Here is a 25,438-nt window from a genome sequence, read left to right as displayed (position 1 = left end):
GCTTATTTTTCAAGTATTAACAAAAGTAGAATCTTGAAATTCTTCAGAATTATCAAGATTTTGTCATACATTTTTCTCTTTCCTTCCTTCCCATCCATCATTTCTTCCTGTGGTGTGAAGAGTAATGACCCCCAAGGAGGTTCATGTCTTAATTACCAGAAGATATGAATATTTTACATTATATAGCAGAGGAGAATCATGACTGCAGGTGAAATTAAGATGAATCTATTGGCTTTCACAGAGATAAACCTGGATTATCTAGTTGGGCCCAATGTAATAACAAAAGCTCTTGAAAGTGGAAGAGGGAGGCTATTAGACTATGAAAAAAGAAGTGTCAGAGAGATACAACATTGCTGGCTTTGAAGATGGAGATCAGAACCAAAAATATTGGCAACTTCTAGAAGCTGAAAAAGGCAAGGAAATGGGAATTTCCCCTAATGCCTCCAGAAAGGAATCCTGCCAAAACCTTGAGTTTGATCTCGTGGGATATATGCTGACACTGTAACCTGCAGAACTGTAAGATAATGTGGGTGGATTAAGTGTGTGGTAACTTATTTGTTAGCATTCTTATTGGGGGGAGGGGAGACAGAGGAATTTCAAAGCCAACTCCAGACTTTGTATCATTTCATTCCCATGTGCTGGGTGTATCTATTTAAAAATATTAATATCTTCTTACATCCTAAGTATCTGTCATAGCTAACAAGTTGAATAAAATTCTTCCTTGTTAGTATGTCCTCAATTCTCTCAGCAATGCATTTTTATTGGTCCTATACTAGCGCTATCACCATACACACTAGAGTTATTACACTGCCTTTAAATGTTTTTATTTTATTTTATTTTATTTCATTTTAGAAGGAGTGAGAGAGAGAGCATGAGAAGGGAGAGGGGTCAGAGGGAGCAGCAAATTTGCAGGAAGTCCAATGCAGAACCCAATCCTGGGACTCCAGGGTCATGACCTGAGCCAAACGTAGACTTTCAGCCTACTGAGCCACCCAGGTGGCCTCACATTACCTTCGAAACACAGTAATTGGATTTACTATTCCTTGTAAAATGGTCTTTGAATCAAGATCCAAAGAAAATCCACAAATTGCATTTACTAATGTCTCTTTGGTTTCACTACATGAGAACAGTCCATTCTCCCTCACCTCTTCCATATTCATGCCATTGACTTGTTGAGGAAACCCAGTGAGCTGCCATGTAGCATCCCCCACATTTGCTTCTTTGTGGGGCCATTTAGCTTCTCTATGCCCCACAGTTTTTTTACACTGGAAAATAGCCCAAAGAGTTTGACTGGACTCAAGTACATCAATTCCCGAGACTACTGTGCAAGTGATGCTGCCTCCTTCATGATGCGCCACTTTAAGGACATAGTTACTGTCTAATTTTAAATATAATTTCTCTTAAAATATAGATTTCCTAACTCTGCCAACTGAAAATCCTGGAAACTATGATTAACTTGATTATAATGAGCACTCTTACTGTTGAGATTATGGTTTCTAAATATCATTGTCTTCCAAAAGCAACACATATTCTTAGAGAAATAAGTGATGTCAGGATTGAGATAAGAAATATACAAGGTGAGCATGCATCTTCTTTACCAAAAGCAACAAATAATAAAAAAAAAAGTTAAGGTGATATCAAAAAGACTCAGGAGCTGAAATTAGAAGAGTCAGAAGTTAGAAAACTGGAGAATTGATAAAAATATTTGGAATAAACTAGAACATATCATAAATGTTTAAATGCATTAGTCCATAATACTCCTCTTTATAAATGTCTTGCTGAGATTAAAATATATCACTAGAGGGCAGAACATGAATTTTATCTTTCAAAAACACATAATATAGATGCTAATGACCCACACAAGCATCAAATCCATTATCTCAGTTACAGGATGCCTTAATTCAGTGATGTCCAATGATGTGCTTTACGATATGATGCTTTCAGGGTGTTCACAGTTTTCTTAAGGTGATGCAAAAAACATTTACTCAAAAATCAATGCTCTAACAATTTCAGTTTATGGAACAAAAGCAGAACACAATTTGAATGTGAACTCACACAGTTTTGACCTCAAGGAGAAAGTTACCTAGCAGAAAATATCTGTAGAAAAAGTTTCTTTAATTGGAAATTTAGCTATTGCCCTCACACCCAGCCTTTCCCCCAGTCAGTTTTGGATGGTAAGTTTACTTTAGTGTTACACAGACAGCTCTATGTATTACCATAGCTCCCAAGGGTATTACTCTAAAAGAATTGCATTTATATAAATGTGCATGAACTATTAAAAAGGCACAATTCATTTTCTACTGGGAAAATAGGAAGTGCCTAATATTTGTTTCTAGTCATAAAAACATGACAATTTGACATATTGCTGGGGGTTAGATACTGGAAAACAAAAGTAAAAATCAGTGGCCAGAAAAAGCCTTTTAAAATGAGATGGCATGAAAGTAAGAAATTCAAAGAACCCCAAAATAAAAAAAAGCAGGAACCTGGGAAGTAAAAGTATGGTTTCCATCTTAAGAGTTTCTGCCATATCCTGAAGTCATTGAGCTTCAGTGCTGGTAACTAAATGAGACATTGAACAAGCTCAGGACCAGCCAACTAAGTAAACTGATCCAAGAGTCCTACATAATGTTGGCAACCAAAGAATATGTAAAAGAACAGCAAGAAAAATTAGTATCTTCAGAGAATTTGCAACTCTAAATTGGCCCTTGTGAGGATTAACACATCCAGTCTCATACTACCCATGTGATCTGAAAACACTGAAAACAAAAATTTTAGGGGTGCCTGGGTGACACAGTTAAGCATCCAACTCTTGTTTTTGGCTCAGATTGTGATCTCAGGGTCATGAGATGGAGCCCCACATCAGCTCTGCCCCCAGCAGGGAGTCAGCTAAAGTTTCTCCCTCACTCACTCTCCCCCTCCCCCCTCCAATAAATAATCTTTAAAAATTTTAAGTGTTCTTGTGTTAGAAATGACCCTGAGTAACTGGCAGAAGCAAAAATGAGTGTCTTTAGAAAGACATACTTTAATCCAGTTCTCAAAGAATTCCAAGGGGTGGGGGTGTCAATAAAACGAGTGGTTTAAAGTTAACCTATAAAAAGAAAAAGAAAAAGAAAAAAGAAAAGTTAACAAGTAGAATACACACAAGAAAATAAGCATTATTTGTGAAAACCAACAGAAACAGCTGAAATTTACCATATGCTAGATATAGAATATAAAAGGCTTATGGTTATTAACACTAGATGAAAGAAATTCTCAGATTGGCTTTCCTAGAAACAGAGCTTTGGCTGGGCTTTGTATTAATATAGTTTTCTTTAAAAAGATTTGAGAGTGAGTGGAAGGAGGGGCAGAGAGGGAATTTTCAAGCAGACTCTCCAGTGAGCATGGAACCACACAGGGGGCTCAATCCCATGACCTGCGAGATAGTGACCTAAGTGGAAACCAAGAGTCTGACACTTAACCGATGGAGCCACCCAGGCGCCCCTGGATTATTATGTTTTATTGAAGGGAGCTCATCAGGAAAAACTTCAGACAAGTTCCCAGACAACATGGGAAAGGCAAAGAGCTGAGCAAAGATAAAACTCAGGTAAAATTCTAGTGTTGGCTCAGTCCACAGATAAAGGACAGTTTCGGAAGCATAAACTGCAGTGTATGTATATGTATTCATTATGTTCCTCCTATTTCTGTGGCAGTTATACATTCATTCTGTTAGTTCAATAATCACCCTATTTTAGCCGGCATACATGACAAAAGCGATCAGCAGCTACTATTGGCAAGGATCAAGAGAACTCTCATTTCCTACTGGTTAGAAGTAGGAAATGTTAGTACTGGTTAATACTGGTTAGAGGTCCAACCTCTTGGGAGAAGAGTTTAGTGTTGCACTGTGAAGTTGAACATGTGTGTGTCCTATGACCCAACATTTTCAGAGTTATATGTCCTAGGCAAACATTTGAACCTGTGTACCAAGAATGTTAATAGCAGCATTGTTGCAATGTTAAAAATATTTGGAAAAACTCAATGTTCATTAGTCATGGAAAATGAGTAACTCCAAGAATAAATACACAATTAGTAACTCCAATTATATACCAGAACACTGAGCAGCAATGAAAATGGGTACAAAGCTGTATGTAACAAATGGGTAAATCTCAAAAACTTGGTTTTGAGTAAAAGAAGCAGAATATATACAATTATATTTACATGACGTTCACACACAGACAGTATTGGCTAATGTATTTTTATGGATATATACATAGATATAAATCTTCAATGAAAATAACGGAATGGTTAACACAAAATATTATTCAATGGTTATCTCTGGATTTGGGGAGGAAGGGGAATACAAGCAGAGAAAAGGGCATTTCTAATACTCTGCTTCCTAGCCTGTGTGATTGAGGACATAGTATTGATTATTCTTTGAATAATTTGTATACATAATTTGATGTGATTTTAATGTGATTAGCAAGAATTCTTTTTTTTTCAATTTTTTTGCACGGTATTTAAGAACTTGAAACTTACAATCACTTTCATACACCCTTACTTGGCCATCTAATTAATAAGCTTGAGATTTTTCTCTTATAGTATCATGTTTTTCTTTCATAAAGCCTATAGTTTGTAATCATATATTTACTTGGGTGTTTGTATGTTTTATTACCTCTTTCTCCCACTAAGCTGCATGTTTCCTGAGAACTGAAACCATGTCTGTTTTGCTTACTTCTATGAGATTCAAAACGATTTCTTCTCTGTGAAGTTGTGCAGGGTCAAATAAGATAAATAAGATAACGTATGAATAGATCAGCACCATACATGGTACATGACGAGTACTCAATACATTTATCACCAAAGGTGCTGATACTGCTGTCAGTTCTGCATCTTTTTATTTAACTCTAACGGTTGTCTAAGTTAATTTCATTCAAATTTGTTCATCAGGGGTACTAATTATGTGTAGTCATTCCTTCTTCCCGCCCAGGTATATGAATGTAGACTATTTTGCCAATTCATGAATAGTAGCTGTTGCAACAACAGGTGAAAACCAGGAAAGTCCTATAGGGTTGAGTGTGACTGTAGTTTCCTAGTGGAAAGAATGGCCCATAGATTCGGGTCAGAAGGGGAGAGACGAAGCACTCATTTGCTAATTCTAATTCTTAGTCACAAGTATCTCGGGATGACTCGTTTCACCACTCCAAAGACAGGTACCATGGACAGACTTCTATCAGCACAAGTCCCCATTAAAAAAATAAGGAACAAACTTTGTAAAATGGATTAGGACCCAAGAGTTAGCTTGGAAATAAATGTAATAAGTCTCAACCAACACTTACTGTAATAAGAGAAAGTGAATAATAAATGGTACAGCATAGACCAATAATTTATGACACTTCTGCTTTTTCTATAGATGCCTCTTTTTAAAAATCATCTGTTCACTGTGAGAAGCATGCTGATGCCAGGGATGGTAACATGACAGAATGGTCAGTGGCAACTATAAGAATTGTTGACTAAAAACTGAAAAATAAATTCTGTCACAGATGTTAAAATATGATACAATTTGTATATTAGAATCAATAAATAAGGTATAAACACATATAAATACTAGTCTCTGAGATTAAATATATTTCTTAGTGTGGGCCATGGCCAAAATATTTGAAAGCTACTGTCCTAGAAAATATATTTTTTCTTCCTTAGAGTTGGATGGAATACTGCAAAATCATGCATCTATCAGACTGTGAAATTATAGTGACTATAAGAAACTCTTTGGTAAATTAAAACTAAAGTAACATTTCTAAAATTGACACAAAAGAACCGCACACATATTATGAAGTTGTCAAATTATAAATTAAGTCAACATAAAACATTCACTGACCACAAAATATGATGGCTAAGATTGTGTACATAATACTTAAACCAGTAAAACTTTGATCCACCAAGTATGAAGAAATTGGACAGACATGTGGATTCCTCAGATCACAGACTCTTGGAAAAGATATTTCAGATTTTTCTGTAAAGTATATAATTCATTGCCAAGTATGTGTAATCAGTCTTGGAAAACTTCTAATCATTAAAATTTGAAAATAATAATAAAATAACCATAGAAACTTTCAGTAACACTTGCTGAAGTTGTTCTAGAAAACGCTGTTATTTTTGATCTCTGCAGAGTCAAGTGCAGAAGTGAGGAGACTGATAAACTTATGAACATCATGAAAAGAGTTGTAGAGAGGAACTGGAGCCACTCGGATGCCATTTGGTTCTCGCTTGTCACACTGTGGGGGGGTAGGAAATAAAGTCACAATAACAATTACTCACATGATGAAAAATCTACACTCAAGATAAACTTAAAACAATTATGCTAATTTCCCTAAAACTTAATATATAAACATTTTTTTTACTTGTAGTAAAGCATGTTTCTGTGTTCATGGAAACTCTCCTCTTAATAATAGCTAAAATATGAATATCATGTGTATCCAAAAGTTTTCCTGAAATCTACTCAGCAATTATCTTGAAGTGTTCAGTAAGTCATGGATATAATTTACTGGTGGGAAGACTCTGGAGAGATTAGAACCCTTGGGTGAATTTAAATGAACATACCGGGACATGGAGAGTTTTAGTCAATATTCTTTACGTTGGATCCTTTAATCTCTTATCACATCAGTAAGGAGTTGGCACTATCTCTGAAATGTCACAAAATGGACCCAAATAATTTGGTCTAGACTGAAGATCGCTATGACTGATCTTCAAAAAAATATCAACTGTGAGTTAGTACACTCAATATTTGGTTTATGTGCACTGGACCATTTAATTCTCACAACAACTTTTGGAGGCATTTTTGCCCCCCAAATGCAGATGTGAAAACTCAAACCAATAGAGGTGAATTAACTTTCCTAGAGCACACAGCTTACAAATGGTAAAACTTGACTTGGAACACTGAGATATGGATCCGTGCCTCTGGAATCTGAGATACCGTCTCCTCAGGAGAGACAGGACCACACGATAAACCACGCTGTCCCTGGAGATAGATACATGACCACCATTTCTCCTGAAATGACCCTACTAACGCTTATTTTCTTCAAGAGAGTATAAACAGATCATTAAGGGCCTCAGGGTTTAAAAAAATATATATTCCCTACAATGTTAACACACCTGAGATGGGTTTGCAGTTCTTTTTTGACTAAATGACAAGGTTGGAATGCCTTGGCTCAAACAAACAGCTAAATAAAACTGACTTCTTTTCTTACCCCCCACTGTTATGTTATTTAATTCTGTATATTCAATAAACATACATACTTGGGCTTTCACTGGTAGAAACTAGTGAAAACATGTCTTCATTGATTATAATGAAACATTTTTTTTTTTCGGCTTAAACTGTAATGAACAGAATGAATAAATTATAGAAGACGGGTTCCTATATTCAAAATTTGTGGCTTCTTCCCTTTTATCGGAAACGACAGAGCTCTATGCCTTCAGTTAGCACAGTGATGAATATTTAGTTGGCAATCTATCCTCATTGACTGACCGATGTGAAATAACATGCAACAGTAAATTAACCAAAGAACCCCAATTTTATCCCCAACATGCAACCCAGAGAGAAAACCGGGTAGCAAAGCAAGAGATATACTTACAACCACTCCTCGTTTTTCTAGTTCTTGGAAAACACATTTTATTGGAACAGAAAACGTTAGTGTAAGCTGGCATCCGCGGTCCTCTATGCTGGCTGGAGTAATTATGTTCACAAATGGTTTCTTGGGATCTGCTTTATCTTTGTTATAATAATGCTTGATCAAGTATTCCAGATAACCAGTGAGCAAAATAGATTTTCTCCTCAATGCTTTCATAGTTGCTTGCTTAAAGATCTACAGAAAAAGAAGCAATCTGATTAACAGTGTCTTGTTGATGTACAACGAAGCAAAAATTAACCGAGAACCATGTTAAAAAAGGAAATGCCCACTTTCGACCTTTCCAAAAACATCCCATTTTAGATAATCCTTCGTAAAAACATGTCCTCTTTTAAATGCTTGGCCACTGAAAGCCGAATATAAAGTTGCTGTGACAGGAAAAACCATACAAATGTCATTTAAACAATACTTGCAAGAGAAGAAGAAGAAAATTAAGTTAGGATAACATTCTTTTAGAGTTATTTTAAGTCAACTTAGTATAATTAATGTAAGAAAACATACCTTAACAAATGCATTTAAACATAATGGAATTCAAACCTTTTCCTCACAACCATTTTACTTAACCACAATCAAGAAGACTTTTTTTTTTTTAATTCTGATAGTTTTTTGATCCACACAGTATAATAAGGGCTAAACACGCTTGTACATACGAAAGGCAGTGTGACCGAGATTGCTTTTAATTGTCCTACCAATTCCTGAATCTCCCCAGTTAACAGTCAGGAAATAAGCAGTTAAATAATAAAACAAGTATTGTCAGACAGGGAAGCAAGTGATGTTAGATAATATATATGTTAGTACTGAGGCCGGTAGGCTCGCGTTTCTGTGTGTGTGTTTCTGTCTCTTTTCCCTCTCTCCCTCTCACTCTTTCCATTTATCTTTCCTTCTTCTTTCATCATTTTTTCCCCTGCTAAACTCCAGCACTGGTGTGAACACATGCCATTTGCTGCCTGAGGTGTTTTATATTAAGATGAGTGACAAGTGCACACAGTAACTGTTGTTGGAACACTAGAGGTCAAAACAGACATGCTTTTCTAGCTTATCTCTTCAGGTCAAACAGAGTTTAAAAATATATCCTACATATAAGAACTGAATGAACTTCAAACAGCGTGATGCACTGGCATGTCGCTTAATATCCCTTTTCTGTATCATGTTATGTCACAGAGCAAAGACAGGGTCGTTCAGTGACATCTAGACTTTATGAAGCTTGGGAAAATAGTTATTTCTGTGTATGTGCGGGGCATGTGTGAGCAGGCATTCTAATAGAACTCAAACCATCTGGGCAAAGAGTGCCTTGATCTGTACGGCACGGAAGCTGCAGATTTGGCTGAAGGAGACAAAAGGGATTTGTATCGAAGGTAACGGTATCCAAGGAAGATGGGAGAAACGGGACAGAATGGCATTGGTCTCTGTCCTCAACCACACATCACAGACTGTGGAAGCAGGTCGAGGTGTGTAGATCTCAGAAGGTATCTGGGATGGGCAGTACAAGGAGGTAACCCGAGTCACTCAGGTAGCCCGAACTACACGGCATCTGACAGGAGCCATCTCTTCACTGTCTGCTATAAAACAAAATGTGAGTGGATCTGGCACAAGGCAGACTCAAGGGAACACAGCGAACTTTTGGATCAAGAGAGCCTATAGCAAGAATCAATTCTCACAGAGGGCAGGGGCAGAGAGAAGCAAAGCACGACCCACCAGTGGTTTTGTTGGCAGGGTAGGAGTAAAAGAATAGGAGAGGAATTTTTCTGAGCTTCTCTTTGGAAATTAATAGTAATTCAAGGAACATTTGATTTATAAATAATTCTGAAAAATTTTCTGGTTCTGCTATAAGCCCCATAAGATACAGGTAGGAGCAATGTGTGAAGTACTACTTTTAATGATATTTCATTTGTATTCTTAGGTTAGTAAGACTTTGGGGAATATTACTTAAGTTTATAGGTTTTTTTAAAGGAGATTTTGTTCTTGCAGATTTCTCTGATAGCTAGAAACCCATTTTTTTAGGACAAGTAGTCCCAAATTTAACATACCGTTACTCTTTGATAATAAAATAACTTTTATTTATTTTTTTTAAATATTTTATTTATTTATTTGACAGACAGAGATCACAAGTAGGCAGGGAAGCAGGCAGAGAGAGAGGAGGAAGCAGGCTCCCCGCCGAGCAGAGATCCCGATGCGGGGCTCTATCCCAGGACCCTGGGATCATGACCTGAGCCGAAGGCAGCGGCTTAAACCACTGAGCCACCCAGGTGCCCCGATAATAAAATAACTTTTAAATATGAAACCATTTTCCATCATTAAACCACATTAAGGGCAGCTAGACTATGAGGCACTCTTAAAATCCTGTCAGAGGCTGTAAAGGTCTGTTCTGAGAACTCACATAAAAATATTAAAAGGGGGTGGTCGTGGCTGGGTGGCTCAATTGGTTAAGCAACTGCCTTTAACTTGGGTCATGATCCTAGAATCCACTCCTGTAACAGGCTCACTGCTCTGCGGGGACTCTGCTTCTCCCTCTACCCCTCCCCACTCTCGTATGCATGCGTGCTCTCTCTCTCATTCTCTCTTTCAAATAAATAAATTAAATATTTTTAAAAAATATTAAGAGGGGATAACAGGAATTAACTGAAGAATACAATAAACTTCTTTTTGGTATCTCATTATTTCTATGCTTTCTGTACTGAGAAAGAATTTTTTTTTAATTAGAAAAACTGAAAACTGTAGTTTGAAAATATTCAGCTTATAACAATTTTTGGCAGAATTTCAACTACATGGGTTATTTTTCTTACCAAGAAAAATGAATACAAAGCTAAAAAAGTTAGAGAAGTTTAAATGAGAAAAAATAAGTATAGTATGATGTTTTCTACTGTCACATTTTTTTCTCTAAAATTCTTAAAATTGGCCACCTAATCACTTTCTGAGGAATCACACAGTACACTTCTTTTTACTTGATGTATATTTTAATTGAATGCTCCAATTTTGTATTTTGGAGCTATTTATTTCATTATAAATCATATACTGAAAAGTCTAAAATCGTCTACCTATCACTGAATACAAGCATGGCCCTTCAAAATACAACAGATATATTTTTATTTCAAGTTAGCAGTTGGAAAACTGAGATTTCTGAAGTAATTTTCTATAAATATCTTCATTTTAAAAATGAGACAAATGAACTCAAGAGTACATGTAGTCAAGTGACAGTTGTCACCTAAGGTCACACTCAGTGTCCCTATGAGGGCTACAGTATGCCTCCTGGTTCCTACCATATTTTGTACTGTATTTGTATCATACATATTTCTATTTGTACTATATAAATATGTGGTATAGAGGCCGCTGGGTGGCTCAGTGTATTAAAGCCTCTGCTTTAGGCTCAGGTCATGATCCCAGGGTCCTGGGATCGAGCCCTGCATCAAGCTCTCTGCTCAGCGGGGAGCCTGCTTCCTCCTCTGTCTCTGCCTGCTTCTCTGCCTACTTGTGATCTCTGTCAAATAAATAAATAAAATCTTAAAAGAAAAAATATGTGTATAAATAGCCAATAATATATAAAAAAGACAGTTTGAAAATGATTATAAGGTGCTATTTTTCATACCATCATTCAACTGAATGCACAAGTCATTATAAACAAAACGTATTAATATTTTAAAAGATCATATTGTCAAGCTGGTATCATATCCATGTGCACTGATTCTTAGGTTTAGAATCTCTCCTCCAGTTGATTTCTGACTATGTTGGATATTTTTTGAAAGACAAGTAGCTACAAGAAAAGGCACTTTGATTCATGCATCTATTTCTCACTTATTTGAACTTTAATTACCTGTCTCTTATAATGCTATAATGTAAACAAGGGCATGAACAACATAACGGCGGCCCTCATGCTTACTCATGTGGCATCTAGGGAGTAGAACATTTTAGTGCTTAGGTAAAGAATAAGAAGCAAAGAGATGCACTGTTTTGTCATTTCAGAATTTTGCAATATATAATGAGGAGGAAGAATTTCAAAAAACACTTTTTCAACACAATGCTGGATTAGTTAAAAATAATTTTGGTTAGGGGCACCTGGGTGGCTCAGTGGGTTAAAGCCTCTCTGCCTTCGGCTCAGGTCATGATCCCAGAGTTCTGGGATCAAGCCCCATATCAGGCTCTTTGCTCAGCAGGGAGCCTGCTTCCCTCTGTCTCTCTGCCTACTTGTGATCTCTGTCTGTCAAATAAATAAATAAAGTCTTTAAAAAAATAATAATAATTTTGGTTAGAATGGAGCCCAGCAGCAAATAACTTAAGGTATTTCTAAGAGGCTCAAGAGAAATACGTAAGTGATAAGATGCTCCAGAGAAGTACAATCCCACTTCTTGTTGGTTTTAGAGTGTTTTTGCTAAGTTTAAGTGTTAAAGAAAGAAAATAAATCAATCTTCAGATTCCAGCTGAAAACAAAAACTTTGTCCAGGTGACTATAATACAGTGTGATGTGGCGGTAAACATTTCTGTGCTTTTTATCATTCAAGCCTAGCCTGGAGAACCAGTGGTAGAAAAACTGAAAATGTGATTTCTTTCTCATAGCAGAAGGGGTAAATACTTGAAACCAGTCCATTGCAGAAACATATGAAAGTTAGAGTGTCTAAAATTTCTAGATCTGGCTGAGAACCCATTTGCAAAGATAAGGAAAATCAGACCAAATAACTTTAGTACTAGTTCTTCCTAAGGTACACCTTGGTGTTTTCACACTGAAACTTATTTTCTTCCTGATACAAACTTGCAAAGTGAGCAAAATTTTATTTCATTTTAAAACATTTAACAGAAGTGTTGCTCTGAATAGATACTATAAAAACAATTCAAATATCATTATCTTACTTGCTAAGCAGATTCTCTCACTACTCCCCCCCAAAAAAATTTTAAAAATTTAAAAATTTTTTTTCACTGGCTGAGAAAATCTTGTTACTGGGTCTATTTTCAATTAAAAAAAAAATTAAAAAAAAAAAACTGCCTAAAAAGCGTAAACAACACAAGCTCCATCTAGTGGTCACACTGAGAAGGTGCTTTTTAAATGGGGATGAAGTGAAATGAGTTAATTACCACTGTGTAGTGGTAAGGTTGTATTTAAAAAAAAAAAAAAAAAAAAAAAGAACTTGACACTGCCACCCAGTGGCTAAAGTGAGAAACTGCTTTGCATGGTCACAAAATTCTAGAATTTAGGTTTAGAAAAGATCTTCGAAGTCTATCCATTCATTCATTCCGAAATACTCCACAACAGGATTTCCTAAAATATCACAAACTAGATGATCTTAAAACACTTTAAGTTAAAAAAGTCAAATTCTCTTTTGAATAGCTATATATTTAAAATCTGTTAGATTTACAAAAAACCCATACATATCTACCTAAAATATATTTTACTCTATGTATGTATATAAAAATATATTTACTTAATATATGTATTAATATTAATTATATAGCATATAATTATTTAATATATATTTACTTAAATAAATTTAGTCTCATACTGAAATTAATATCCAAATAATTAAGTTACATAGATATACATATGAATATTAACATAAACATACTTAAACATAAGTATATATTTATATAAATAGGTAGAAAGGTAGATAAGCACATCTAGAAAACCAAGTTGATTCCTTGAATATCATTGATTAGGGTAAAACTAATTTTAACTATAAGTATGAATTTACTAAAAAATCTATACTAAGGCAGTAATAGTAGAGATTATACAAGAATATAATGCCACAGACACTCCAATTTTTAAAAAAATCAGCTTAACCTCATGAGACAACCTTACTCAATCTTTGGCTTACTTTGAAGGATTCTATTTTTTTTCCTTAAGTATATAGTTCTGTGACATGGCACTTTGAGACAAGACACTTTTCATTGACTCCCAGAACCAGCAGCAGCAGAGTCCCCAGTAATCACAACAATGTCCAGCACATAATACTTTAATAGATAAATGCTGAATAAGTAAATTTAAAAAGAATTAAATATTGCATGGTTATTTTGTAATAGACCATGAGAAGATTGAACAACTTATTTAAGTTCATACAAATTCTAAGTGGAACTAAAAACATGTATTCCCTGGCTCAGTTTCAAAACATTTATCAAATGCCAACGTTTATTATGTGCCAAGCACCGTGCTGAGGCTGGGGATAGAAATAAAAGATGGCAATTAGGCCACAGTCACTGTCCTGAAGAACACTGGCCTTGATCATTGTTTATACACAGTCACATTAATCTTGCTGTTTAGCAGAGATGGTCCTACGACAGGTCACAGTCAAGTAAAGACATTGGTCAAGATGTGTAAAGTTGAAGGGGCACCTGGGTGGCTCGTGGGTTAAGACCTCTGCCTTCGGCTCGGGTCATGATCCCAGAGTCCTGGGATTGAGCCCTGCATTGGGCTCTCTGCTCTGCAGGGAGCCTGCTTCCCTCTCTCTCTCTGCCTGCCTCTCTGCCTACTTGCGATCTCTCTCTCTGTCAAATAAATAAATAAAATCTTAAAAAAAAAAATGAAGCAACACTGTTTTAGACCTGTGCTGTCCAACATGGTAGCCACCAGTCAGTTACCTGCAACCCTTGGGTAGTTGAAATGCAAGCTGTGCTATAGATTGAAATAATAATGTTTTGGGTATTGTTGGTAAATGAATATATTATTAAAATTAATATATTATTAGAGCATATTTCTTTTTGCTTTTTAAAATGTGGCTGCCAGAAGATTTTAAATGACACATGTGTCTCACATTATATTTCTGGACAGTGATATTAGATGATGAAAAAATAAACACAAATTGACTACCTAGTATATACATTGCAGTGCTGGATTCAATTGTTGTGGATAAAAATGCATATGGTTTATGTAATTATAATACAGCATGGTGTGAAGTACAAGACTTAGGAATCTTAGAAAAGGAACTGACTTCAGGTCATTTTGGGAAAACAGCAAGTGCCATTAGAACCCATGCAAGCAACAAATGCTTTTATAGGACCTTGAATATCAGGCATTAACTGATTCAAAATTGTATGATTGAAAGAGTCATTCTAAGCATCTTAATATACTGCACATATACTATGAATATGCTATCATATCCTATCAATTTTTATCGAGTCTAGTCACTACAGTGACCACTAGTCGTATATCATCTGTTTCAAACGATAGCTCTATCAAAGCCCCACCCACGGTCTGGGTTCTAGAATTGGAGACTGAAGAAACAAACACTTAACATCCTTCAGAGAAAAAAAAATCTTTCTCAGGGTAATTTTGGCCTTAAGTCTCCTTTTGAAATAATATGGCCCAATCAATCTAAATTTTCACAGATTACCAATAGTAATATTTTCTATTTCTAGTCTCACCTCAAAATCTTGTCACTTTCCATGACAGAATGCCAAGAAATACAGAATCAAAGGAGGCATTTTTTACTGCCTTTTTAGAACTAGTTAAAATGATGTGATTAGAAAGTACATAGAGTATAAATGCAAGATTATGAAAATAATTATATAGTGAGTTATATCTTTCAGAATCCCTTAGGTACTCTGGTGATAGTATTAATTTTATATATATATACATATATATATACACACACACATATATATGTATATATACGTACAAATATATAATATTTTTATATAATGTATAATTTAAAATATATAAAAGTATTTAAAATATAAAAATATATTATATATAAACATAAAATATATTTTTATATTTTGTATATTATTATATATTTATATAATTTACATCTATAAAATATATATTCAAACATATGAATAAATGTATATTAAATATACAGAAACATATTTAATGGACATATTTACATAATTGTATAAATATTTATATTATATGTTTATATATTTTATATATTTACCTTTATAATGTTCTATATAAAATATCTATAAAACACTTACAATATAGATACAAAATATTTTATATATAAAATATAAAACATATACTGTTTTCAATACCACCCTCTAGCTCTCTGCTCAGCAGGGAACCTGCTTTCTCTTCTCTCTCTCTGCCTGCATCTCTGCCTTCTTGTGATCTCTCCCTTTGTCAAATAAATAAATAAGTAAATAAATCTTTAAAAAAATATAAGATGTGTGAAGTTGAAGCATAGATCACTTACCTCTAAACTAGCATGTAAGGAGCAGACCAACAAAATGGGAGGGTTTGAAATTCGAAATCCACCGACCCCAGGGATCAACTGTAGTTCTGAAAATTAAACATCATGTCATTTTTTTAAATAGAATGCACCTTAAAAAATGTCCTCTGTGGGTTTTTTTTTTTTTAATGACACTGAGGTAGTAGAGAGAAAGAGTAATATTTAAAACCTTTTATTACTAGGTTTTCCGAGGTATTTAAAAGAGACTCCATGGACCTAAAATAGTGGCATATTTTTTTTCCTTCACCTGCAATGTCTGTCCCCCCTGCCCCCATTTCATAGCAGCCTACCAAATCCTAGAGCTCTTAGACCATAAAAATGATCTTTTCTACTCTGAACCACATCCTCTGTCCTCCCACTCCCAAATCAGCGTTCCTTATTCTGCCCATGCTTTGCTTTGTCTACTAGAAAACCATGTCAATGAGAGAAAAACATCAAGATTTTAATGGTTTGTAATTGTAATGCCATCCAAAGGCAGAAATGTGATTGAAATGACCTAGGAAGGTGACTTTCAGCACTAAGATTATTAGGTCATTTGGCTTCTACTAGGGGGACAAAGGCTTTTAAAAAAATGATTTAAGGGGTGACTGGGTAGTTCAATGGGTTAAGCCTCTGCCTTCAGCTCGGGTCGTGGTCTCAGGGTCCTGGGATTGAACCCCACGTCGGGTTCTCTGCCGGGCGGGGAGCCTGCTTCCCCCCTCTTTCTCTGCCTGCTGCTCTGCCTACTTGTGATCTCTCTCTCTGTCAAACAAATAAATAAAATCTTTTAAAAAAGTGATTTTAGTACGACATATTTAAAAGGTAAATTAATAACAGATATCCTAATTAGAATCAATTAGATTGAATAGTAGCCAATCGAATGCAATAGAGTTAAGATTGCTAGTTGGAGATCGAATTAAAGCTAAGACTGACTTAAAGAGCATTAGAACGTATTCTAGGTCTTTAGAGATGCATCTAATCCAGGGCTAAATAAACTATGTCCTGGGGACCAATCTGGCCCTCGACTTGTTTTTTAAACAAAGTTTCATTGGAACATAGCCACATTCACTCTTTTATGTCTATGACCATGTTGGAAGCACAATGGCAGAACTGAGTATTTGCCAGAGAGACAGCATAGCTACAAAAGGTTAAAAGATCTCATCTTTAGCCCTTCAGAGAGAGACTTTGCCCACTCCTGATATAGTCCAACTCTCTCGTTTACAGATAAGGAAACCCATCACAAAAGATTTAAGTAACTGGCATAACCACAGAGCTAATGATTTCAGCAGCCAGGATAAAATACAGGTTTCTTGATTTGAATGAAAGAGCCCGACTTAATCATTTGTATCTTGTTTTTTGCAAATGTGAATTTATTTAAAATAGTTAATTCAGGTTGGTAGCAGTCTGAAGGGTCAAATTGAACTGAAACTCTCAAAACATTTAGGAAGCTTTCTGTCTCCAACGTGACTGAAGAATAGAGTCAGTCATTCAGGAAAAAGTAGGACAGTGGGGCGGCACGCCGCACATGGTGTACTTTTATTTCTATCTGCTGGGGTTCAACTGCTATTGTTTGGTGTGTGGCAAAAGCCACAAAAGGAAAAACTGACAAAAGTGAGCTAAAAACGAACATTTATTCGATAGCACTATTATGTATGTGCTACTTGGTTTACAGCTTTGAACCTGTCTCACTCTCCCATCAGACCCCGAGAGACACAGATTTTATTATTCACATTAGATATGCGAGAAGGAAAACAAAAAACCCAAGATGATGTAATTTGTGCAGCATCACAAAACGATTAAGCAGCAAAGTGCGATTGACACCTGTCTCTCCGGGTCTGACTACAAGCAAAACATTCCTTTCTGTCCTCACTGCCTGATGTTTTGGGTCCTCAGTGTTGATGAGATCTCAGTCTTGTACATTACATTTCCCTTCCACTTATCTCCCTACAAAGGGATAGACTCAAATTCATGCTAAAATCTACAAACACTTAGTCTTACACTCTGGAAATGTCATTTCTTATTTTAAGAATTCTCAGTGGCATTTTCAAAGAGCACTCTCCATGAGGCCTGTACATTACATATCATACAAAGACAGATGAAAATTGAAATAAAGGTAAAATGAAATGACGTGGGAAGTGAAACTGAATACACTTACTGTTATCCATCTTAAATCGGGTGCTGAGTTCATGGCCAAACCATCCCACTAACCTAAAACATAAATAACAACATCAGATATTTTGATCTATAAAAATAACTGCGATTAACACAGGAATCTGGGGTCTGCATACCAAAACCATTTGTGATGCGAGTCATCAAATATTTAAGCATATACATGTTAGATGATATCATAAGGCAATTAATATTTATAACCTTATCAAGAATGAGGATAAAAATCAATTTTATTCTTATTACTAGTTATATTATTTTTGTGATGTTAAATCATCTGAAAATTTGTATTTAAGCATCTTTTTCTTATTTCAAATGAACAAAATGTTGACCTTTTATTTCAATTTTAAAACAAATGTGTAAGTTCAAAAAGAAGAAGCAATTAATGCAATAATTCAATGTAATAATATTTAATAATTTAATGCAATAATATTTTTCACAATAGGCTCCTTAATGAGAAATGGTGTTAGAATAACCTATATAATTGTGCAAAAATCTTTGAATAACTTTATAAGGAAATTGATTCATGTCATATTTTAGTGAGATTAATAAATAAATAGCATGAAGTCATATAAATGTGTGTGTGTGCATATTAGAGGAAAAGAATTAGAACTTAAAGAAAAATATAAAATTTGAGAAATAGTAACTCAATATTTCTGGTACTATATTCTATCTAAAGAAATTTTTGGCTTTAATGCTGCCAAAATAAAAATTTCAAAGGCACTTTGTCAGAATTGGGCAAAATATTTTTCAGTTTATGTAGAATGTATGAGTGAAAATAAATTTTGAAACAGAAGACTCTAATGGTGAGTGTGTTCTATCTAATACTATTAGCATGCTCTAAGAGTAATGAAGTTAATGTGCACAGGACCAGTGAATGAAGCATCAAGGAGGCCAATGGAACATGACAGAAAATATAACAATAAGGGTGCCTGGGTGGCTCAGTCAGTTAAGACTCCTGGGTTTGGCTGAGGTCATGATTTTGGGATTATGAGATTAAGCCCCTGGTTGGGTTTCACTCTCAGTGCAGAGTCGGTTTGAGCTTCTCTGCCTCTCCCACTCTCTCTGCCCCTCTCCCTGCTTGCATGTGCTCTCTCGTGCTCTCCAATAAATATATAAAATCTTTTTTTTTTTTAATGAAGAAAGTGTAAGAGCAGTTCTCAGATCCTGTAACAATTTAGTGAGTTATAACTGTCACATTGCAAAAAATGCAAGGGTAAAGAAAAGATATTCACATATTTAAATGGTTTTGAAAAGAAAAATTTCTGACTATAAAATCAAGAGGAAATACAGAGGCAAATATCGATAGACCTAAATATTTAAAATACTATGTTGAAAAGACAGACACAAAAAACAAACCAATGATGGGGAAAAGAGTGCTACTTGGCACCTATCAGTTTTCACCCAGTTTTTCATCAGAGAAGGGACAATGCCTCTGAAGCTACCCAGCCATTATAAAAGGAGAAATGTAAATATCTCGCAAATTCAGAAAAAAAAGGCTCAATCTCAGTAATAATTTTTAAAATGTGAAGTATCATAAAAATGAGACCATACTTCATGTATCAAATTGGCAAAATCATTAAAAAAAAATGAGGCCTATTTTCATCAAAGATTCAAAAAAAAAAGAAATGAGTCCTTTATCTTTTTTTTTTTCTTTTTCTGAGATTTTATTTATTTATTTGTCAGGAAGAGAGGGTATAAGCAGGGGGGAGGGAGAAACAGACTCCCTGCTAAATAGGGAGCCTGACGTGCGATTCAATCCCAGGACCTTGGGATCATGACCTGAGCGGAAAGCAGTGGCTTCACCTACTGAGCCACTCACGAGTCTCATGAGGACTTTGTCGAATCATGAGAATAAGTAAAAAAAAACTATCAAGAGTACAGTCTGAGAATTTATATGAAAAAGATGTGTAATTTCCTGTCCCAGGACTTTTACTCTTTCTAATTTATTCAAAAGACTATTTGGATTACAGTGTTCAGAGTAACTTAAGATTTATGTACTAAGACACGAGTACAATACTATTTATAATGTCAACAGCTGATAAAATGAATTATACTGCTTTCATACAATGGAATACCACTGAAGCCATTACAAAAATCCTATTTAAAAGAATATGTATTCAAAAAGGATAAAATGGAGATCACAGTATTTAGAATATTATTACAATTTTAGAATAAAATATGAAAAAGCCAATAAAACATAATGCATTTATATTTAACTCTGGTCAAAATTTTAAAATCTTTTATTTGTTTTGTTCTTATCTATACCAGAATTTTCTAGAGAGCATGTATTGTTGTTGCATCAGAAAAAAATCTGTAATTAAAATTTTATAACCCATATTCATTAGTTCAAACTTTAATTCTAAAAATTAGCTTATTTTTATACTCTGAATATATATATACACATGTGTTTCTATATACACATACATATATTTTTCTGTATATATATAAATTTTATATCTAGAATTAGTTAACAAAAGTTGATTATAGATAACTAATGCTTTTACCCTTTGAAGTATCTCATGGTTTCCCTTTTCTTGAAGGGAAAAATTCATAGGCTATTAGTCCAAGCATAACTTCCAAACCTTAGTTTTAGTGTTTTTTTTTCTCATTTCAAGTGATTGATCCTCAAAACCTGTCAAACACCCCTCCCCACTTACCCCAAGACCACAGTTTCTCTGGCTGAAATGCTTACATGGGTAGAAACTGTGTAGGAGCAATGGAAGAAAAGAACCAGGGCAGAGCAGCAGAAGTCCAAGTGATGTAACACTTGAGGAGGTTCCAGGAAATTTCCAGGAAGTTCCTCTACTTTCTGAAGAGAAGGCCAAATTTTCTTATTTTAATTTCAAAAGCTACCCCCTTGATAAAATCCTAAGCAAAATACAGGGGTGAGCAGGACCATTTTCAGAATGGCTGCTATATTAAAAAAGAAAAGACATTTTTATATAAAGAAACCAGAGGAACCCTAACAGTTTGAAGTAGTCAGAGAATGAGATAGCTGAAAGGCGACCCTGTCCCTTTCCCCTTCCAGTTCGGGTGTCTTCCCAGATTGCAGATCCAAGAAAATTCAACTCATTCAGTGAAGACCCCTGAAAGAAAGAACTGGGTATTGCAATCACAAAGATTTACAAGAAAAATGTAAAATTAGAGAAATCTACACACACACACACACACACACACACACACACACAAAAACATTCACCAGGAAAGGGTTGCCAGAAAGCTGATGGAATATAAAAAGCAAGGAGTGAAGTAAATCAAGCAACAGAAACTTAATGAAGTAATATTTCATACAATGCAAAACTACCCAATAGAAATGCAGGAGTAGGACTGGTATAGCTTGACAACAGGAGGGGTGAACACAAGCTTGCAGAAATCAAGAAAAAATCAGGGAAGAAAAATAAAACACATAAAAGAAAAAAAGAGTCTGGGAAGAATGCAAGGAAGTTAGGAAACTAGAAAAGACACCCAGGTAAGAGGACAGCTGTGAGAAAAAATAAACCAAAGGGGGAAAAAAAATGAAGAAAGAAATTAAAAGGATTTAAAAGGGTCAAGAGAGAATGTTATAATAAGCAAAGATGTTGTGTCATACCCAAAAGGAATTTCCAAAGACAAGCAAAAAAATAAAAAACACAAAAACCTTTTTATAAAAAGTTGTAATTCAAGACAACTGAATAAAAAATGACTTGAATCAGGTATATTGAAAAAAATTCAACACTGAGTGAATTGAGGATGATTATCGAGAGTGGTTTTATTTATTTTATTTAAGTTTGTTAAGGTTATTGGATATTAAACATGAAGAAAGCAAATGGGATTCCAGGCAAAAATGGTGAGGACAGAATAAAGGAAAAATAATTAGATTTATCTCAAATTTATCAAATGCAACCATTCAATGATGAGGATAATGTAAAAATATCTATAATATCCCCCACCATAGAAAAAAAACATAATGCATGAATATTACGTGTGGATAAGCCAAATTGTATAAAGATTATGGTGTTGATCAAGCAAGAGATGAGCTAGTATTTTGCCATGAATTCTTTTCTTCCCTGTTTTGATTTTTTGTTTCAAATTTTTATTTCAATTCCAGTAAGTTAACATATAATGTGATACTGGTTTCAGGAGTAGAATTTAGTGGTTCATCACAGATATGTAACACCCAGTGTTCATCATAACAAGGGCACTCCTTAATGCCCATCACCCCTTTAGCCCATCCCCACCCTCAATTTGTTTTCTATTGCTGAGTCTTTTATGGTTGCTTCCCTTTTTTTTTCCCCTTCCCATATGTTCATCTGCTTTGTTTCTTAAATTCTACATATGAGTAAAATCATATGGCATTTGTCTTTCTCAGACTGACATATTTTGTTTAATATAATACACTCTAGTTCCATCTACGTTGTTACAAATGGTGAGATTTGATTCTTTTTGATGGCTCAGTAATATTCCATACATACATATACATACACAGACACACATCACATCTTTATCCACTCATCAGTCAATAGACATCTGGGCTCCTCCCATAGTTTGGCTATTGTTAATAATGCTGCTATAAACATTGGAGTGCATGTGCCTCTTTGATCCCATGAATGCTTCATAAAAATCTAAATGAGGGTAAAGTTAAGTTAGCCAAGAGATGCCTAAGGACGTTATGACAAAAGGTATGTGGTGACTTTCAAATGCATTTAATTATAGGACTAGGATTAAAGAAATGTAGAAATGAAGGTGACAAAACATAATGAAAGAGAATGTTGTATGACAATGTGAAAGTGGGTAACTGGCGAAATGGGGGTAATAAAGTAATTTCATTGATCATCTATACTTAAACTTGATAAATCAAATAACAGAAGTATAATCAGATCTAAGAATATCACTAAACACCAACAAAGTCAAAACAGACTAAGCCATGGGATGACAGGAATTGGGGCAGAAAGAAAGGAGACCTGCTAAATCTTTTATTGGTTGTGGAAGGGCACTAATAGAAGAAAACAGGAAAGACTACAATTTTTAACTAAAATATGAACATGCGCTATGGTGAGTGCTGTGACTTGTAAGACTGATGAATCACAGACCAGCACTCCTGAACAAATAATACACTGTATGTTAATTAATTCAAAAGATCTTTAAAAAATATAACATATCAGAACTATTTGCTGAAAAGCAATGAACAAAAAAAGCAAAACGTATCTCATGTTTGAAGACTAAGAAGATCTAAAAACAGAAAAAAATGACACTGAATGGCACTGAATTAAGACCAGACACAACCATCAAACAATAAATCAAAGAGAATCTGTTTAAATGAGCGATTCAGAGAAAAAAAACACACTAAAAGGGTGAGCATAGATGTAAGTGGCAAATGAAAAATAAAGCATGGGTGGATGCAATCTTTACATCAGGCAAGATGAAATTCAGACCAAAAAGAATTAAATGGTTTGAAGGGCGTTTTATAATGCTGATGAATATAATCACAATAAGACAAAACAATTATGAATTTCTATTTAAGAGGTAAATCAAGTAAACAAAATATCAAGTAAGAGGTAAATCTAATTGATGTTGAATACTTATCCCTGAAATAAAGATTTTAGCTTTTTGAAAAGTACTCATAAAATACTGACTAAAATTAACTATAAAATAATGTAGTATTTCCAAAGTGGATATATTGTTGACTATGTCTTCTGATTATAATCCAATAAAATCAGAAATTATTAAGAAACTTAAAACAAAAACCAAAACCAAGAAGACTCAATTACTTGGTAAGTTAAAAATTACTCAATTACTTGGGAAGTTATCTCAGATTATTTTTATGATCAAACTGAAATGGTAGAATTTCTTTAAAAATAATGAAAACACTATAGATCAGTATCTTTGGGTGTTGTTAGAATAGTGCATAGAGAAAAATTCACAGCTTTACATGTCAGATCAATAGAAAACATTTTTTAAATGAAAGCAAATAAATCAATCATAAGACTAAAAATCCACACAGAAAAAAATGAACTGAAATAAACTATAATACACAATGAAAAAAGATAAAAGCTGGAATTATTGGTTAGAAAACATAAAGCTAAGTTACAATGATATATAAATAAAAAATACATTTTGGTGAGAGTGAAAGATATCAATGAATTGAGAAAACACAAGACTAGTGTAGCTATAAAAAATAAAACATTACGGGGAGGAATAAACACAATATAGGGAAAAGAAAGAACATCAAAATAGACTGCAAAAATCAGTTTGATTTTATTTCATTTTTTTTTAAGATTTATTTATTTATTTGACAGAAAGTGAGACAGGGATGGCAACAGAGAGCGACCATGAGCAGGGGAAGGGCAGAGGGAGAAGGAGGCTTCCCCGCTGAGTAGGAGCCCAAACATGGTCTTGATCCAAGAACACCAGGATCATGACCTCAGTGGGAAAGTAGATGCTTAACTGACTAAACCACCCAGGCACCAGTAAAGTCAGTTTTAAAGCTTAAAATTAAAATGGATAATTTTCTAGGTGAATTTATTTATCCCAACTAATTCCAGCAAAGAAAAAAATATCAAAGCCTGTAGGTTTTAATAAAAGAAATAAAGAAATCTCTCAAATACCTAAAATTCCTAAAAGAAGGTGATGACACAGGGAAATTCTGCCACTTTTCAGAGTAAATAATTCCAAGGTTATCTAAACGACTTCAGAGCATAAAAAAAAAAAAAAACCAGAATAAATAGCCAAAAAAAAAGGCAAGAATGAAAGGAGTATAGGAAAAAGTTACACTTTTGGGGGAACAAATATAACATTAATATCAAACCAGGTCAGAATTGCATACATTAAAAAAAAAGCATAAGCCAATCTGACTTAAGAATATTAATACAAAAATCATAAACAGATTCAAACACATTAAAATAATGTGTTATGAAGAGTGTGATTTATTTAAGAAATGCAAAAGCAGTTTTATATTAACAAATTTATTAATATACAATTTATTACATTAATAAAGCTAAAAAGACAATCATAGGATCACTCTATAGACCCTAAAAGACATTTTCAAAATTCTTCAACTGCTGTTAATTAAAAGAAAACTAAAATGAAACAAAATAGTAGTAAGACAACAATTATTGCAATGAAATATATTTTTGTCAGCCTAAAAGTCAAATTTGCACTTAAGGGAGAGCACTAAACATGCTTTCAATTAAGACAAAGATTTTGCTGGGATGCCTGGGTGGCATCTGGCCTTCAGCTCAGGTCATGATCTCAAGGTCCTGGGATCTGCATTGGGTTCCCCGCTCAGCGGGGAGTCTGTTTCTCCCCCTCCCTCTGCTCTTTCCTCCCTCTTCTGTCAAATAAATAAATAAAATTTTTACAATAAAAAAATCCTCCTCTTTCTCTCCAATAAATAAAATCTTTACAATAAAAAATACTAAGACTTTGCAGTTATAAAAATTGGAAATAAGTTAAGTATGACTACTTTCAAATTATAGGATTTTGTACCAGTATGAACAAACATATTAT

General features: G+C 34.4%; 1 protein-coding gene across 6 annotated transcripts in view; it reads right to left on the bottom strand.

Moving 5' to 3' along the window:
- Positions 1–2,998: 2,998 nt before the first annotated feature.
- The window catches only part of KYNU (kynureninase), a 131,603-nt gene continuing 109,163 nt past the window's right edge, over positions 2,999–25,438 (bottom strand). For 4 of the 6 annotated variants that reach the window (XM_013059080.2, XM_013059082.2, XM_004757892.3 and 1 more), the window contains 4 exons: positions 17,940–17,992; positions 15,770–15,855; positions 7,605–7,835; positions 2,999–6,248 (listed from right to left, as the gene is read on the bottom strand). In XM_013059080.2, the coding sequence (XP_012914534.1) occupies positions 6,111–6,248; positions 7,605–7,835; positions 15,770–15,855; positions 17,940–17,992 (508 nt within the window). In that variant the 3' untranslated portion in view covers positions 2,999–6,110. The remainder of the gene's footprint in view (positions 6,249–7,604; positions 7,836–15,769; positions 15,856–17,939; positions 17,993–25,438) is intronic. The other 2 variants (XR_199834.3, XM_004757895.3) reach the window with 2 other exon arrangements.

This window comes from Mustela putorius, unplaced genomic scaffold (genome assembly GCF_011764305.1).
Source record: "Mustela putorius furo isolate JIRA1106 unplaced genomic scaffold, ASM1176430v1.1 tig00003867_pilon_pilon_pilon, whole genome shotgun sequence".
Lineage (NCBI taxonomy): Eukaryota > Metazoa > Chordata > Mammalia > Carnivora > Mustelidae > Mustela > Mustela putorius.
The sequence above is the reverse complement of the archived record's forward strand: the minus strand, read 5'-3'. Positions and strand labels throughout refer to the sequence as shown.